The 14,506-nt window shown below is 60.5% G+C and overlaps 2 protein-coding genes across 4 annotated transcripts in view; both read right to left on the reverse strand.

Moving 5' to 3' along the window:
• Nucleotides 1-221: 221 nt before the first annotated feature.
• On the reverse strand, nt 222-3,053 carry NAT14 (N-acetyltransferase 14 (putative)). Of its 3 annotated transcripts, none has more exons than XM_026488521.4 (3): nt 2,911-3,053; nt 2,139-2,255; nt 222-1,341 (listed from the first exon to the last, which is right to left on the reverse strand). In XM_026488521.4, the coding sequence occupies exons 2-3, from the start codon at nt 2,208-2,210 to the stop codon at nt 793-795; spliced, it is 621 nt and encodes a 206-aa protein (XP_026344306.3). In that variant the 5' UTR covers nt 2,211-2,255; nt 2,911-3,053; the 3' UTR covers nt 222-792. The 3 variants fall into 3 exon arrangements, with proteins under 3 accessions (XP_026344306.3, XP_026344304.1, XP_057170050.1); XM_026488519.4 differs by lacking the exon at nt 2,911-3,053 and adding an exon at nt 2,634-2,881; XM_057314067.1 differs by lacking the exon at nt 2,911-3,053 and adding an exon at nt 2,460-2,612.
• A 330-nt stretch (nt 3,054-3,383) lies between these two features.
• ZNF628 (zinc finger protein 628) overlaps nt 3,384-14,506 on the reverse strand; it is a 57,230-nt gene continuing 46,107 nt past the window's right edge. The window contains 2 exon segments of the mRNA XM_057313999.1: nt 3,384-5,858; nt 5,860-6,628. Coding sequence (XP_057169982.1) covers nt 3,497-5,858; nt 5,860-6,623 — 3,126 coding nt within the window. The 5' untranslated portion in view covers nt 6,624-6,628 and the 3' untranslated portion in view covers nt 3,384-3,496.

Genomic DNA, 14,506 nt, shown 5'->3' on the forward strand with positions numbered 1-14,506 from the left:
CCCCCAGTCTCTGCACCAGGCAGCTGTGAGGCGGAAAAAATTCGGTAATGGGGAGCGTGAGTCAGAGGGCTGGCAGGGAGCAGGGCTGCCGTGAGCTCATTGCCTCCCCTTCTCCCCGTCCAGCACCCCCAGCAACAATTAATGTCAAGTTGGGGAAAGAAGAAGCCAGACAGAAGGGGGGGGTGGTCAGAGACAGACTGGAAAAGGCATCAGAGAGAGAGTTCGGAACACAGCAGTTTTAGGCTTTATTAACAATCGGGTGTAAAAAACCAGATGGGTCTGGCCGCCCCTCTCAGCTCACCTTCCAGGGAGGGGCCTGGCGTGGGCAGCCCCGTGTCCACCCTGTCCTTGCCAGGGCCTCTCTCTGGGCAGACTACCCTTCTCTGCAAAGCTCTGCTCATCCCCTCCAAGCAGTCATCAAACCTCTCCCCACTCCCAGGAGGGCCTTGTCCCCATTTGGGGTGCCCTGCCACAAGTCCTAACCCACGGGGGCGGGCCCTTTCTCCTCCTCCCCACATCTCTCTCCTGGGCTCAGGCCTATAGCACAAATGGTGCAACCTTTCCAGACAGACCGAGGAGATTTCTCAGTGCAGATGAAATCTGGGTCAGGGGGCTGGACAGGGTGACCTCTGTGAGAAGTTCCAACACTACAGACAGACATCAGCCTGCAGTGGGGTGTCTGGCCCTCTGCAGGCCTACTTCTGGGCCCCGGGCAGGCTGGGGCTTCACAGAGGGAGAACCTGCATACAGTAGTCACTCACTAAGTGCTCTCCCTCCCACCGGAGTCCAGAGTCACAGGTCCTTGCTGAATTCCCTCACAAGTGTGTAGCCCATGCAGCCCCAGCTCCCCTCAGCCTGGTAGCCGCACCCCTCCAGCATCCCTGCCACGCCCCATGCTGCCACAGCCACTGGGACCACAAGCCGGGCCCGGGGCTCCCCCATGCCTCCCGCCCAGGCTCGCGCCCGGGATTCAGCAAAGGCCAGCAACCGCCTGCCCACACCTCGGCGGCGGTGCCATCGAGAGACAGACAGGCGGGTGACCCGGGCCCCGTCCCCAGCACTGGAGCCTGGGGCCAGGGCCAGGACCCCACACACATCACCCGAGCTGCGCACTGCCACCCAGGGGCCCCCCAGGCCGCCTGGAGGAGGCAGTGAGCCCCATCGGGCCCGCAGGCCCAGCTTCATGGCTGCCACAGCCAGGAACACGGGCAGGAGGAGGGCCAGGGCAAAGGAGGCCAGGACGAAGCGCAGGCCGCTGCTGGCCGCAGCCAGGAGGAGCAGAGCTGGTGGCCGTGTCAGGGCGTGGAGGGCCACACGGTTCTCTGTGTCCTTCACACCAGCCTGTGGGCAGGAGGAGCAGTCAGCCTCGGGGGCCTGGCCTTCCATCACGCTAGGGCCCCCATGCTGTCAGACATTCGGGGAGAGCAGAGGGGGTGGGCTGTGCCCAGGCAGGGTGGAGGGGTGGAAGTTCCCGAATGAGAAGGGCAGGCGGTGTGATGGGGCCTGCGGCCAAGGAACAGGCAGGCAACGGGACCACGTCTGCTCTAGGCTCCAGGAAACAACGTCCAGCACACGGGGCCTTGAGCGAGTGAGTGAATTAGGAGCTGTGGGGGGACACCCGATTCAGGGGAGCTGCAGGTGTGAGGCTGCAGGGAAGGCGGCAGCCAGAACAGGACAAAGGACTGCCCTAGTTCAGAGCAGCAGCATGCTCTGGACAGCAGGCGGTGGCACTGGGGTGGGGGTGGGGGGCAGACCCAGCGCCAGGCTGAGGCCCAATGGCTCTGCTTGAAGAGTGCTGGGGAGGAGGCTTGGCTGGCGCAGGGCGGACTGAAGTCTGCAGAGGTCAGAGGGAGCCCGTGACACGCTCATCTCACCGCCCTCCAGCTATTAAAACTTTATTTTTTGTTAATGTAATCTCTACACCCAAAGTCAGGCTTGAACTCACAACCCCATGGTCAAGACTGAACCAGCCAGGTGCCCCTAAAGCCTTTCTGACCCTAGGGGTAGGAAGAAGGCCCTAGAAAAAGAAGGGACCGCGCCAGGAAGCCTCCTAGGAGGAAAAGATCACGTTTCAGGGGTCCAGGCTGGCTCAGGCAGGTGGCTGGAGCCGCTCACGATGTGCCCCCACCTGCTCTCACCTTCAGCATCTCCAGCACCAGGGGTTTCTCATCTTCCCTCATCTCCCGCACGGACAGGTGGCCGGGGGCCATGTCAGCCCCCAGGCTCCCGCGCCCCCGAAGGGAGCAGGCGTGCACCTGGTGGAAACAAGCAGGTCAGCGTCAGTGAAGGGCACCTCCAGGCATGGGGACCAGCAGCAGCACGGTCCAGATGGGGACACTGGGAACGCTCGGGACCCCCAAGCGAGGTCCCAAGCAGGCTGGGATTCACTCTCCACCCCGAGACTTCTCCAGTCTCGCGGACACCCCCCCCCTTCGCCCGCCGCGGTGCTAGGGGAGTACCTCCTACAAGCCCTGCGGACGCCAGCACCCAGCAACCCGGGGCTCCCTCTCAGGCTCCGGGGCTGCCCTGGGGAGTTAGCGGAACTCCCCCCCACCAACAGCCAGGGCATGGACCACGCTCCCTGCCCCACAGGCGTCCCCCACCCGCGACGCAGGAGCAGACACCGCAGGTACCTCTGCAGGTCTCTCCAATCCTTCGACTAGGTGTGGGGGCAGCAGGGTCGGCAAGGGGTCGCCTGCGGAAGTGACGTCACGCTCGCGCACGGAGGGGGCGGGGTCTGCACCCTGCCTTAGCAACGGTTGCCAAGCGTCCTGACTGGGCCGAAGAGGGACCTGAGCAGGGAGCAGCGACCCCACCGGGGTTGGGGTAGAGGGAGGAGACGCGAGCAGTCGCGGGGCGGGGCGGGCCGCAGGGGATAGGGGCGGCGGGTTGGAGCAGAACGGTACTTACCCGGCCAGCCGAGGAGAAGCGCACGTTCGCTGACCTTCCCTGGTTGCTAAGCAAGCTGAGAGGCGGTGGGGGGGGGGGGGCGGTGATGGGAGCGCATCAGTTCTCATTGGCTCCGGGGCCTTCGCGGGAGGGGCCGCCCCTGGGCTCACTAGCTCCCAAACTCCTGGCCCCAGGAACCACCACCCCAGCCCACCTGGGCTTTCTCTAAGGGGCCTTCGGGATAAGGATTCCCACCCACCCATTTTCCAGATGGGGGAGAGGTGGGGTGACAGCGAACAAGTGGCAGAACCAGGATTCTAGATGCATCCCTTTAAGGATAAACAGAACCTCACGTAGAAGTGGCGGGCCCCAAATCGCGAAGTCAGTCACCTGAGAGCCAGGAAGCAAGAGATACAAGGCTCCAAGCTCTCAAGCAGTGGCTATAGCCATGACATTCCCCCCACCCCGGCCGCCCCTGAGAAAAAACACGGAAAGGAGATTTTGGTCTTTATTAGCAAGCCCAGCCTGCAGCTCCCCTCCCCCCAGCCCAGCCCAAGCAGTGAGTCCGGGTCTCTGTGTTGGGCAGAAGAAAACCCAGTGGTTCTCCTCAAAATGTGTGCACCAGCTGGACTGCGGGCAGAGTCTGGACAATCTGGATAGAGGGCAAGCCCTGCGGGGTCATGCTTCCAGGGGCAGCGCCAGTGGGTACCACTTGTACCATCTGGGAGGTGGGAGCCGCGGAGATGCCCACTGGGGCAGAGGCTTGGCCAGGTGCTGGTGGGGTCAGCAGCTGCAGCGTGGCCGCGCCTCCCCCACCGCTGCCATTCTCCAGCAGTTCAGTGGCTGGCGCACTGCGGATGATGAGCAGTTTCTGTCCCGGTGGGCCTGGGGCAGGAGGCTCAGCCAGCCCAGGGGGTAGGGTCTCTACCTCCTGCACACACAGCTGGGTCTGCTCCCCATCTGCCCCACTCAGCACCAGGACGCTCTGCAACCCCTCGTCTGTCTGCAGCGTCTCAAAGAGCACATCCTGGACGACACCAGTACTGGCCTCACCATCACCTGGCTCCCCAGGGCCAGAACCCGCCAGCAGCTCCTCAGCTGTACCACTCTGAACCACCAGCAGATTGGGGGCCTCAGTGGTCACAGCTCCCCCATTGGGATTGGACAGCTGGCCTGCCACAGGCTGGAGCTGGACCGTGGTCACTTCCTGAGCTGGCTGGAGCTGGACCGTGGTCACCTCCTGGGCTGGCTGGAGCTGAACAGTGGTCACTTCGGGGGCTGGCCGGAGGGGCTGGAGCTGGACCCCACTCACTTCCTGTGCCCCTGCTTCCCCACCCCCTACATTCTGTAGAACAATGAGGCTCTGCCCTCCCCCACTGGCCCCTGCGTTGCCCCCTCCCTGAACCCCCAGTCCCCCAGGACCTGGCAGCCATACTACTCCAGGTCCCTGACCAGATTTCCCTGTAGCCCGTGGGCCCTGCCTTCCGCGGCTGCTCCCAGCACCAGTACTGGAGGAGGGTAGCAGGATGAGCTTGGGGGGAGCCGGTGGGGGCGGGGGCGTAGGGGGTTGGACGCTGCTGGGGATGAGCTGGAGACCCTGGGCGGTCTGCACCAGGAGAAAAGTCTGGGAGTTGGGGGCTGCCTGGCCTGGGGGCGGGGCCGGAGCCGGGCCCCCTGCCACCTCGAGGGAGAGCGTGGCCTGGAGGTGGGGGAGAACGTGGACGTCTTGGGTGGCAGATGGGGCTGGGGCTGCAGCCAGCGGAGCAGGGGCCTGAGAGCCTGCGGCGGGGGCTGAGGGGCCCGCAGCCGTGGGGGCGGGGGCGTGCGTCCTCAGGTGCCGCTGCAGGTAGGCGGCCATGACAAAGCTGCGGCCGCAGATGGGGCAGGCAAAGGGGCGCTCGGCCGAGTGCGTGCGCTGGTGCAGCAGCAGGTTGGACGAGTGCGTGAAGGTCTTGGGGCAGAGCGGGCAGCGGAAGGGCCGCTCGCCCGTGTGCACGCGCTGGTGCTGCCGCAGGTTGGAGGTCTGCGCGAAGCTCTTGCCGCACACGCCGCAGGCATGGGGGCGCTCGCCCGTGTGCACGTGCCGGTGGCGCCGCAGGCACGACGTGTTCCGGAAGGCCTTGCCGCACTCCCCACAGGCGTAGGGCCGCTCACCGGAGTGCAGCCGCAGGTGGTACTGGTAGTGCGAGGACCACTTGAAGGTGAGGCCGCACTGGCCGCACGTGAAGGCCCGCAGGCCCGTGTGCACGCGCTGATGGATGGCCAGCAGCGAGGAGCGCTTGAAGGCCTTGCCGCACTCGCCGCACTGGTAGGGCCGCTCGCCCGTGTGGTCCCGCAGATGGTAGCGCAGCCCCGAGGAGCCCTTGAAGGCCTTGCCACACTCGGCGCATTTGTAGGGCCGCTCGGCACAAGCTGGTGCGGGCGCAGGCACGGGCGCGGGCGGGGCAGGGGCTGCTGGGGCCAGCGGCTCCTGGGGACAGGTGACCTCGGCGGCCTCCGCCTGGGGGGGCGGGCGCCCAGCAGCCGCCTCTTCCACGTGGCACTGCTGGTGCGCCAGGAGGCTGGCCAGCTGCGGGAAGGCGCCGTCGCAGCTGCCACAGCGGAACGCCTGACCGCCGGCCGCCCCGTGGCTGTGCTGGTGGCGGGAGAGGCCGGCCACCGTCCGGAAGGACTTCCCGCATGGGAGGCAGGCGAAGCCCGGGGCGGCGGCGGCAGGCGGGGGCTGCGCTGGAGGGGTCGGTGGGGACTGGGAGGGTGGCGGGGCGGGGTCCACCTTGGGCGCCGTGGTGGCGTGCCCGTCCTGGGGCGGGGTGGCTGCCTCGGGCCCGGGGCAGGGCTGGTGCTCCAGGAGCAGCTCCTCGCTGCCGAAGCCCAGCTCGCAGCCCTCGCAGCGGTACACCAGCTCCACCGTGGTCTCCGCCGCGGCCAGAAAGAGCTCGGGCACCACGGGCGGGGGCGCGGGCGGGGGGCGGCGGCGCAGGCGCGTGCAGGTAGGCGTCTGACACCAAGACTTTGGCGCTGGGCTCGTGTTGCGGCTGGGCGGGGGCGGGGGTGGCGGCTCCAGCGCCGTGCGTGCGCTGGTGCAGCAGCAGGTTGGACGAGTGCGTGAAGGTCTTGGGGCAGAGCGGGCAGCGGAAGGGCCGCTCGCCAGTGTGCACGCGCTGGTGCTGCCGTAGGTTGGTGCTCTGGGTGAAGCTCTTGCCGCACACGCCGCAGGTGTAGGGTCGCTCGCCCGTGTGCACGTGCCGGTGGCGCCGCAGGCTGGACGAGTTCTTGAAGGCCTTGGGGCAGTCGGGGCACGGGTAGGGCCGCTCGCCCGTGTGCTGCCTCAGGTGGTACTGGTAGTGCGAGGACCACTTGAAGGCCAGGCCGCACTGGCCGCACGTGAAGGCCCGCAGGCCCGTGTGCACGCTGCGGTGTATCTGCAGCAGCGAGGAGCGCTTGAAGGCCTTGGGGCAGTCGGGGCACTGGTAGGGCCGCTCGCCCGTGTGGCCCCGCTGGTGGTAGAGCAGGGCGGAGGAGCCCTTGAAGGCCTTGGGGCAGTCAGGGCACTTGTAGGGCCGCTCGCCCGTGTGCGTGCGCTGGTGATGGAGGAGCCGGGATGACCACCGGAATGACTTGCCACACTCCCCACACTCATACTGGGCCGTCGGGGCGGGGGCCGCGGGGCCGGGCTTCTCCCCGGGCCCCTCGCTGGTAGAGGCGGGCGCCATGTCTGCGTGGGAGCCGACCATCACACCTGGCGGGGGATTCCAGGTCAGGCGAAGGCGTGAGCTCATCCCACCTCCACCCAAACACCACATCGTCTCAACCTGGACATACACTTTGCCTCTGAAGAGGCAGAGGGTACCTCCCCAACCCTCACCCCCCCCCCTGCCCACGGGATAGGGAGACTCCCTTAGGATCAGGGCCCCCAGTGGTCCAGGTGTGCCCCAATGCAAGGCTTTAGGTGCTGAAACAAAAGTTCTGGCAAATTGGGGCACTCACCAGCCACAGGATGCTGGCCATCCCCCCCAGGAGGCTGGACAAGTCTGAGAAGGCTATTCATGGTCTTTAGGAGCCCAAGTACTTCCCTTAGGACTAAGCTCATTCCCTCTACAGATAGGCACTGTCCCTGAAGAAGGCCTGGGGTCTCTCTAGCACCCTGGCATCTGATCCTTGACCCTTCTCCAAAACCTCATCTTCCGCCCTGCCTCAACCTCAGTTCCCACTGTTACTATAACTAAAGCCCTGTGTGCATTCCACTCTCCACCACCCCATCCTGCTTGCCTGCTCCCTCTTGTGCATTAATCAAAGATCCCTAACCTCTACCAGACCCATAACAGCTCTGCACCCTCCACCCCATCCACGTTCTCACTTCTGCCTGGGTTCAGTCTCCCTCCTAAAAAAATTTTTTATTTTAAGATTTTATTTTATTTTTTGAGATATATTTGTTTATTTGAGAGAGAGAAAGAGAGAGCACAAGCAGGAGAGGGAGAGGGAGAGAGAATCTCAAGCAGATTCCGCACTGAGCGTGGAGCCTGATGTGTGGCTAGATCTCATAACCCTGAGATCACAACGACCTTAGCCGAAATCAAAAGTCGGCTGCTCAACCGATCTGTGCCACCCAGATGCCCCAAGATTTTATTTTTTAAGTAATCTCCACACCCAATGTGGGGCTTGAACTCACAACTCTGTGATCAAGAGTCGTGTGCTCTACCGACTGAGCCAGCCAGGTGCCCTTGGCTTCAGTGTCCCTCTGCACTCATGTCCATGCATCTCAAAGTTCCCTGCACTGCTCATACTGCATTTCTCTAGTCCATTCACCGCAACACATCCCCACCCAACAGGTGGTACTCAACATGTTTCTGTTCCCCTCAAACCACTCTCCTGTCCCCTCCTCCCTTAGCAGGTGACCTTGCCACTGATCTTGTCACTGAGAACTTTATAAAAGCAATCAGAAGAGAAGGTTCCCATATTCCAACTACTATCGCAGTGATTCTCAATGAGAGCAATCTACTCTCCCAGCCCAGGGGACATCTGGCAACGCCTGGAGACTGTTAAGTTGTTGACTGGAGGGGCTGGTGCTCCTGGCATCTAGTGAGGGGAGACCAGGGATGCTGCTCGATATCCTACGGTGCACAGAAGAGCCCTCCGCAGCACAGAATGATCCAGTCCAAAACGCCAGTAGTGCTGAGGCTGAGAATTCCTGCACTACCCCTCCCCCATGCCTGCCTCTAGCCCATGGACTCTGACTTCCCACCTACAACTCTTCCTTATCTCCTGGACTATTTCAGTGTGCCCACAAGCTGCATCTCCCCTTTTGAAAAAACAAACAATAAAACCCTTCATCCCACCGCACCCTCCAGCCATGGCCTTATTTCTCTCCACACCCTTTGCAGCAAAGCAACTCAAAGTGCTGTCAATACACATTTTCCCTGGGTGCCTGGATGGCTCAGTCAGTTAAGAGTCTGCCTTCAGCTCAGGTCATGATCTCAGGGTCCGGGGATCAAGCCCCACATCGGGCTCTCTGCTCAGCAGGGAGTCTGCTTCTGCCTCTCCCTCTGTGCGCTCTGTGTCTCTCAAATTAAAAAACAAAAACACGTTTTTTTCCCATCTCAAACCCCATCACTCAGATCCTCCTCCCCTGACTCCACTCCTGGCCTCCCCGGTGCTAAACTGCATGGTCTCCGCTCAATCCCCAAGGGGTCCCTCCCTCTTTAAGCCACTCTCCTCACTTTGGGGTATTGGCTCCTTTTCATCTCCCCGACTTGTGAATTTAGGAGAACCCAGGGCTCTGCCGACCCTTAGTCCTCTTCCTCATCCTCTCTCCCAGGGAGCCCCCATTCTCGGGATCTCAGTCTATAAGCAGGATGACTCCAAAATATATCTCTATTTGACACCCTCTCCTTTCAACTCTAACCCCCTGCTACAGTATGTCATATGGATGCCTAACAGACAACTCAAACTTAACATGACCCAAATCAACTTGGTGGGGTTTTTTTTCAGTCCTGCTCGTTCCCTTCTTCACCCCAATCTTCTCCATCCCTGAAAACTGCTCAGTCCTTCCTCAGGCATCACCTCTTTCTCTCTCTCACCACCTATGCCTAATCCATCAGGAGGTTCTCCTATCCCAGCAGGACCATATCTGGAATCTGGCCACTTCTCTCCAAGTCCCCCATGGCCACCTTTGTCCAGGGCCTGCCTCCTGCAGCTGCAACAGCGTCCTAAAACAGATCTCCATGTTTCCACCCCTACTCTTCCTGCCCCCAGTACGCGCCCAACACAGGCTGCGGGGAACTCGCCAAGAGCTTCTACAGCTCCCATTTCAGAGAAGACAAATCTCTTACAGGAGCCTACAGACTTCCCATGCCCATGACCTCCTCCCCTCCCTAACCTCCCGCGAGCCTCAGACTCTCACACCATCCAGTCACCACCTGGAGCAGTGACACAGGCCCCTGCCAGGGACCTCCCCTTCCTGCCAGTGTTCTTGCTGACATGTCACCTCACGGAGGCATTCCCTGCATGGGACGTAAATCTGCAACCCCTTCCAAGACTCCCCCTTCTCTATATACTTATCATCTCCTAACCTGCTTCTAATCAGGGTTTCCCAACCTCAGCACTGTTGAGATGTAGGGCTGACCAGTGCTGAGGGGCCTGTCCCGAGCACTGTGGGGTGTTTAGCAGCATCCCTAGCCCTCTACCCACAAAATGTAGGGGCGTCTTAATCACTGTCGCACTCCAGCGCCTAAAACAACGTCTGGCACAGAGCGAGCACTGGGAAAACATATCCTGAATGAAAAAAGGCCGGGCATCCCCTTTGGACAGGCGATAAAGATTCCCTTTAATAAGATGAGCATTCTCTTTAAAATGTAAGCCAGTCCTTTTAAGAGAAGCTGCACGTGCCTTCCAGAAGGCCGAGCATGCCTGAAACAAGAGACATCTGCCCTCCGCAAGAGTCGGATTCATCTTGCCCAATGAAGAGCACCCCCTTGGAAAGGCCGGACCACACCCTTCCATCAGGCCCGACTTCCCCTTTAAGAGGCTGCTCCCACTGCATACCAATCTGCACCTTTGTTGAGCTACGCTAGTGTCTGCTTGGAACCAACCAAAACTCAGAAGCTATTCCTTCAATGTCTGGGACACTGTCCGTGACCTTTCACAAGATAATCCATCCTTAGAGAATAAAAAGCGGGAAGCTGCGGGGTACTGCAGAACCTAACCCGCCCCTCTAAAGGCAGCTCCTTGCCCTTTAAGGGGGCGGAGCCGGCCTGACGGGCAAAAGTCGGAGGGGAAGTAGCGCCCTTCCCTTTAAGGCATCCCTTCCGGTTTCACGCTCGCCGTTTCCCCAACGTCTCCGCCCTCCGGTCCCTCCCCCCACCCCCACCCCTCCGGTCTCTCACCTGCGGCCCCGACCGGGGGAATGAGCGGGGAAGACCTAGGGCCTTCCCGCGGGGGCCGACGGGAAGACGGGGCCCCGGCAGCGGCGGGACAGGAGTGGGGGGCCTGGGAGGGGGGCGGGGGCGCGCTCCCTCCCAACAGCCCCCGGCGCGAGGCACCCAACCTTTATCGGCGGCCTCTCGCGCACACAAACCCCGACGTTGCCGTCGGCGCGTCACCACGCCACGTGCGCCGAGGCCCCGCCCCGCCCCTCCCGTTGGCCTGCGGCGGTCGCCCGTTCCCCGGCGTAAGCGGCGCACAGCATCGTGGGAGTTGTAGTTCTTCCCCGACCCCCGGCTGCCTGGTCGTTTCGACGGTAGCGGAAGTCAGCCGAAGGTCCAGCAAGGCCGGCCCGGACGTGGGGCGGCTTGTTCCGCTTTTTGGCTATCGATTCTCCTTTGTCTGTCATAGAATCCTTCTACAGCAGCGCGGTTTCCGAACGGCCTAGCTAACCAGGGGTGTCGTCCTTCCTGGCCTGGCCCCCACGCCCAGGCCCTGGTCTCTAATATCCCCGTCCGGGAAACTGACGCCCGCGAAGCTTCCTGCCCCCAGAGGTCCCATGCGCTCGCGGTTCCCGGGCGTCTGCTGCGTGCCCGCGTGTGTGGTTGTGCAGGAACGCGGGCCCAGCTACGCCTTCTCCTTCGTGGCCCGGGGGCTTGGGGAACCACTGAGCTGTCCGGGGTCCCCTGCCCCTCCTTTCCACCTCAGCCCAGGACGGTTTCAGCCTTTGAGCCATGCTGGCTAATGCAGGTCATCCAACACAGTTTCTCAACCATGGCCCTACTAACAACTGGGCCAGACGTTCTTTGTTGTGAGGGCCATCCTGTGCCTTGTAGGGGGGTCAGCAGGCCCCCTGTGCCTGGCCTCCACCTTCTCTCCCCCCTTGTTGAGAACCACTGCTCCAAGGCAATCCCCCTCAGCCTGAGGGCTGTTTGTCAGACCAAAAGACTCTTCTGCTCCTACCCCACACCTCCTCAACTCCTGCAGGAAAGCCCGCTCTGCTATGTGGGGTCCCATTACATGCCCAGCAGCACTCAGCCACGGTTCATGACAGCAGGGACACCCAACTGTCCGCAACAACCAGCAAGGGGCCTGATCAGACCAAGCGGTACTCTTTATTGAATGAGCCTCCCAGGCAGTTTTCCAAGGTCCCCAGGGCAGGCCCAAACTCAGCTGTGATCTGAGCTGATGTGGACCTCTTCCCACCCTGCAATATCGTTTTTGCAGTGTCCCGTGAATTCATGCATGGAAATCCTAGGATTCCAGCTCAGCGCAAACATCCTTTTCACTTCAGCTTTACCTCCCCTGCCAGAAAGGAAGCTGCCCAGGGACTGGCAGGGACACATGAGCAGAGCTCTGAGCTATTGAGGAATAAAGAGTAGAAGGGTAGGGGAAGGAGAGAATGCAGGCACCAGGGTAGAGTTAGGAGGCCCTGCCCCAGGGGGTCAGTCCCCACCTACTTCTGGAGCTCCCCAGTACACCAGACCCCACCCCCTGAGGTTGCTCCCAGATGGAGGAAGATTCCACACTGGGTCATGGTGTGGATGTGGAATGTACGGCCCAGCTGGCTTCGGGGAGAACCCAGGCCCACCTGTTTCATCTCAGGCCACTAGGGTCCGTGCAATAGTGAAAGGAGCTCTCAGTGCCAACAGAGCCCAGCCAGCCCCCATCTACTGCCAGTCAGGAGGTGAGAGAGGCAGAGCCCCGGCACCTGCCCTTGTAAGCCATCCCCTACTCTGGCGCCAGAAAATGAACAAAGGTTTTGAACTCAATGGACTCAAACAACTGGCTGTGCAGATTTAAGTGGCTTTTTCCAAATAGCAGTAGCTGGACACCTCATGCAGAATCCTCTGCAAGGGAAATCATGGGACCCTCATGCAGACAAACTGGGAGTCAAGGTGTCAAAGACACAGATAAGATCACAGGAAATCATCAGAGGTACCCAGGCCCTGTGGTGTCCAGACCCTCAGTCCTGATCAGGCCCCTCCTGGGTCTTGACCTCAGAGCTGGAGACATAGCAATAGGATGTGAGGGCCACAAAATTCCTGTCCTGGTAAATTTATAAAATCTACAGGGGGCGAGGGATGCAATAAATAAGTAATAAATAAACAAGTGATAAATAATGTGTGTCCTATTCTACATGCTGCTAAGAAAAATAAAGCAAGAGAGGTAGATATGGGTGAGTGAAGACCTCTAGGAGTTTAAATGTGAAACCTAGCAAACACCGCTCCAGGCCCCTGGCATGCTTGTTTCTGGCCAACAACACCCTACCCCAGGTGCTTTTGGGAGACACTAACCCCCTCAACTAGATCAGACATCTTATCCAGCCCCAGACCCTCCAAGCCCCTGTCCCCCACCTTTCCAGCCAGATGAACTATTCATCCCGGAGGACAGAGCTGGGAGTGGGGACAGCAGGCTTTGAAGGTAGCCAAGCCCTACCTGACCCTTCCCAGGGACGTAGGCTGTTACTCATGACCCAAAGGCCCTGTGTGCATATGGGATTGTCCCTCTCTGTCTACCCCCATCCCAAAGCTGTCAGCCACAAAAGGTTTGGCAAGGGTCTGCACCCCACCCACCTCCGATTCCAGAGAAAGGCAGCCCCACCCTCACTGGTAGTCAAAGGAGAAGAGAGACCCTGGGAGGAATTGGGGAGCCTGGATCTTTCGCTCTTCCTCACACTCCCCCCTCTCAATCCTGCCAGCGACACTGGGTGGTGGGAAATGTGTCCTGGGTTTCTGGAATAGTCCAGCTCCAAGGTGGCCCAGCCAGGACCAGACCATTAGCCTGTCCTCTTTGGTCACAGGGTGGGGAGGGGGCTTAGGTCTCACTCACCGTACCCCCACTAATGCTCCTGGTCCCCAACATGCTCAAGCCCTCCAATCCACATCCCTTCCCTCTGGAAGGAGGGGGCGTGTGATGTCGGGCTGCATGGACATCCAATTTTGGTTTGGGCCACTCAGCCCATTGCCTTGGTGATGGCACCACCTGTGCTCACTAGAGAGGAGAGATTAGGGGCTGGGGTGAGAGGTGTCCTGGAGCACCTGTCTCCCACTACACACACAGCAGGAGACATCTAGACCAAAGATAGGACTCCCAGGGCCAGAAGCTAAAAATAAAACAACTTTTTTCACTTGAGTGCAGGCAAGACAGTATAGATGCACTTTAAGCAATGTAGGGGGTGGGCAGGAGCCCAGGGGGCTGGCCTGTGCCTCCCACATAAGGATGCTCCTCTCTGACATCTCTTGGGGCTCCCATCTGCCTGAATGGGCCTTTCCCAGGGAAAGAGTGTTATGCCCACTTCACTGGGGGGTAAGTAAAGGCCCTCTGAAGTCTCTCAGCCAGGCACAGAATGAGGAAGTGATTCCTGTAACCCGGAATTGATTTAACCGGGAGTGTCTCCAGCCCGAGTCCACCCCCATCCAAGGTCTAGCTAGTAGGTCCCCACATGCATGGTCACAGCCCAGCACACGGGAGCCAGAGACTCCCCGGCCGGTCACACTGGGTCACACAGTCCCTTCTGTGCAGGGAAAGCACATCCCTCTGTTTGAAGTCCAAAAATGTAGACAGGGACAGATATGCACCAAATGCCCTCCCCAGGAGTGGCCGCCACTTCCCATGACAATCCCCAATGACCCACACCCTTGTGCACCATGTGCCTTTTCTTGAGGTGGCCGGTGGACATGACGGACGTCACTCCTGTGATAGGTTATGTGATATGGTGAAGGTGAAGGGATTTGGGCAGGTGCAATCAAGCTCCTCATCATTTGATGTTAATCAAAAGGAAATGTAATGGTTAATTTTATGGGTGCACCTGACTGAGCCACAGGAAGCCCAGGTATCTGGTTAAACTCGATTTCTGGGCATGTCTGTGAAGGTGTTATTGGAAGAGATAAGCATTTGCACCAGTCGAATGGGTAAAGCCATTGGCCCTCCCCACGGTGGGGGGCCGTCACCCAATCCGCAGAGGGCCTGGCTAGAACAGAAAGGTGCAGGAAGGCTGGATTCCCTCTCTAGCTGACTGAGCTGGAATGTTGAACTTTACCTGCCCTCGGTGCTCCCGGTTCTCAGGCCTTCAGACCCAGACTGGAATCCACACCGCCAGCTCTCTCGTTCTTAGGCCTTGGAACTACACCACTAGCTTTCCTGGGCCTCCAACAGGCAGATGGCAGATCGTGGGACTTCTCAGCCTCCATAATCG

The sequence above is a fragment of the Ursus arctos genome, unplaced genomic scaffold, assembly GCF_023065955.2.
Source record: "Ursus arctos isolate Adak ecotype North America unplaced genomic scaffold, UrsArc2.0 scaffold_19, whole genome shotgun sequence".
Taxonomy (NCBI): Eukaryota; Metazoa; Chordata; class Mammalia; order Carnivora; family Ursidae; genus Ursus; species Ursus arctos.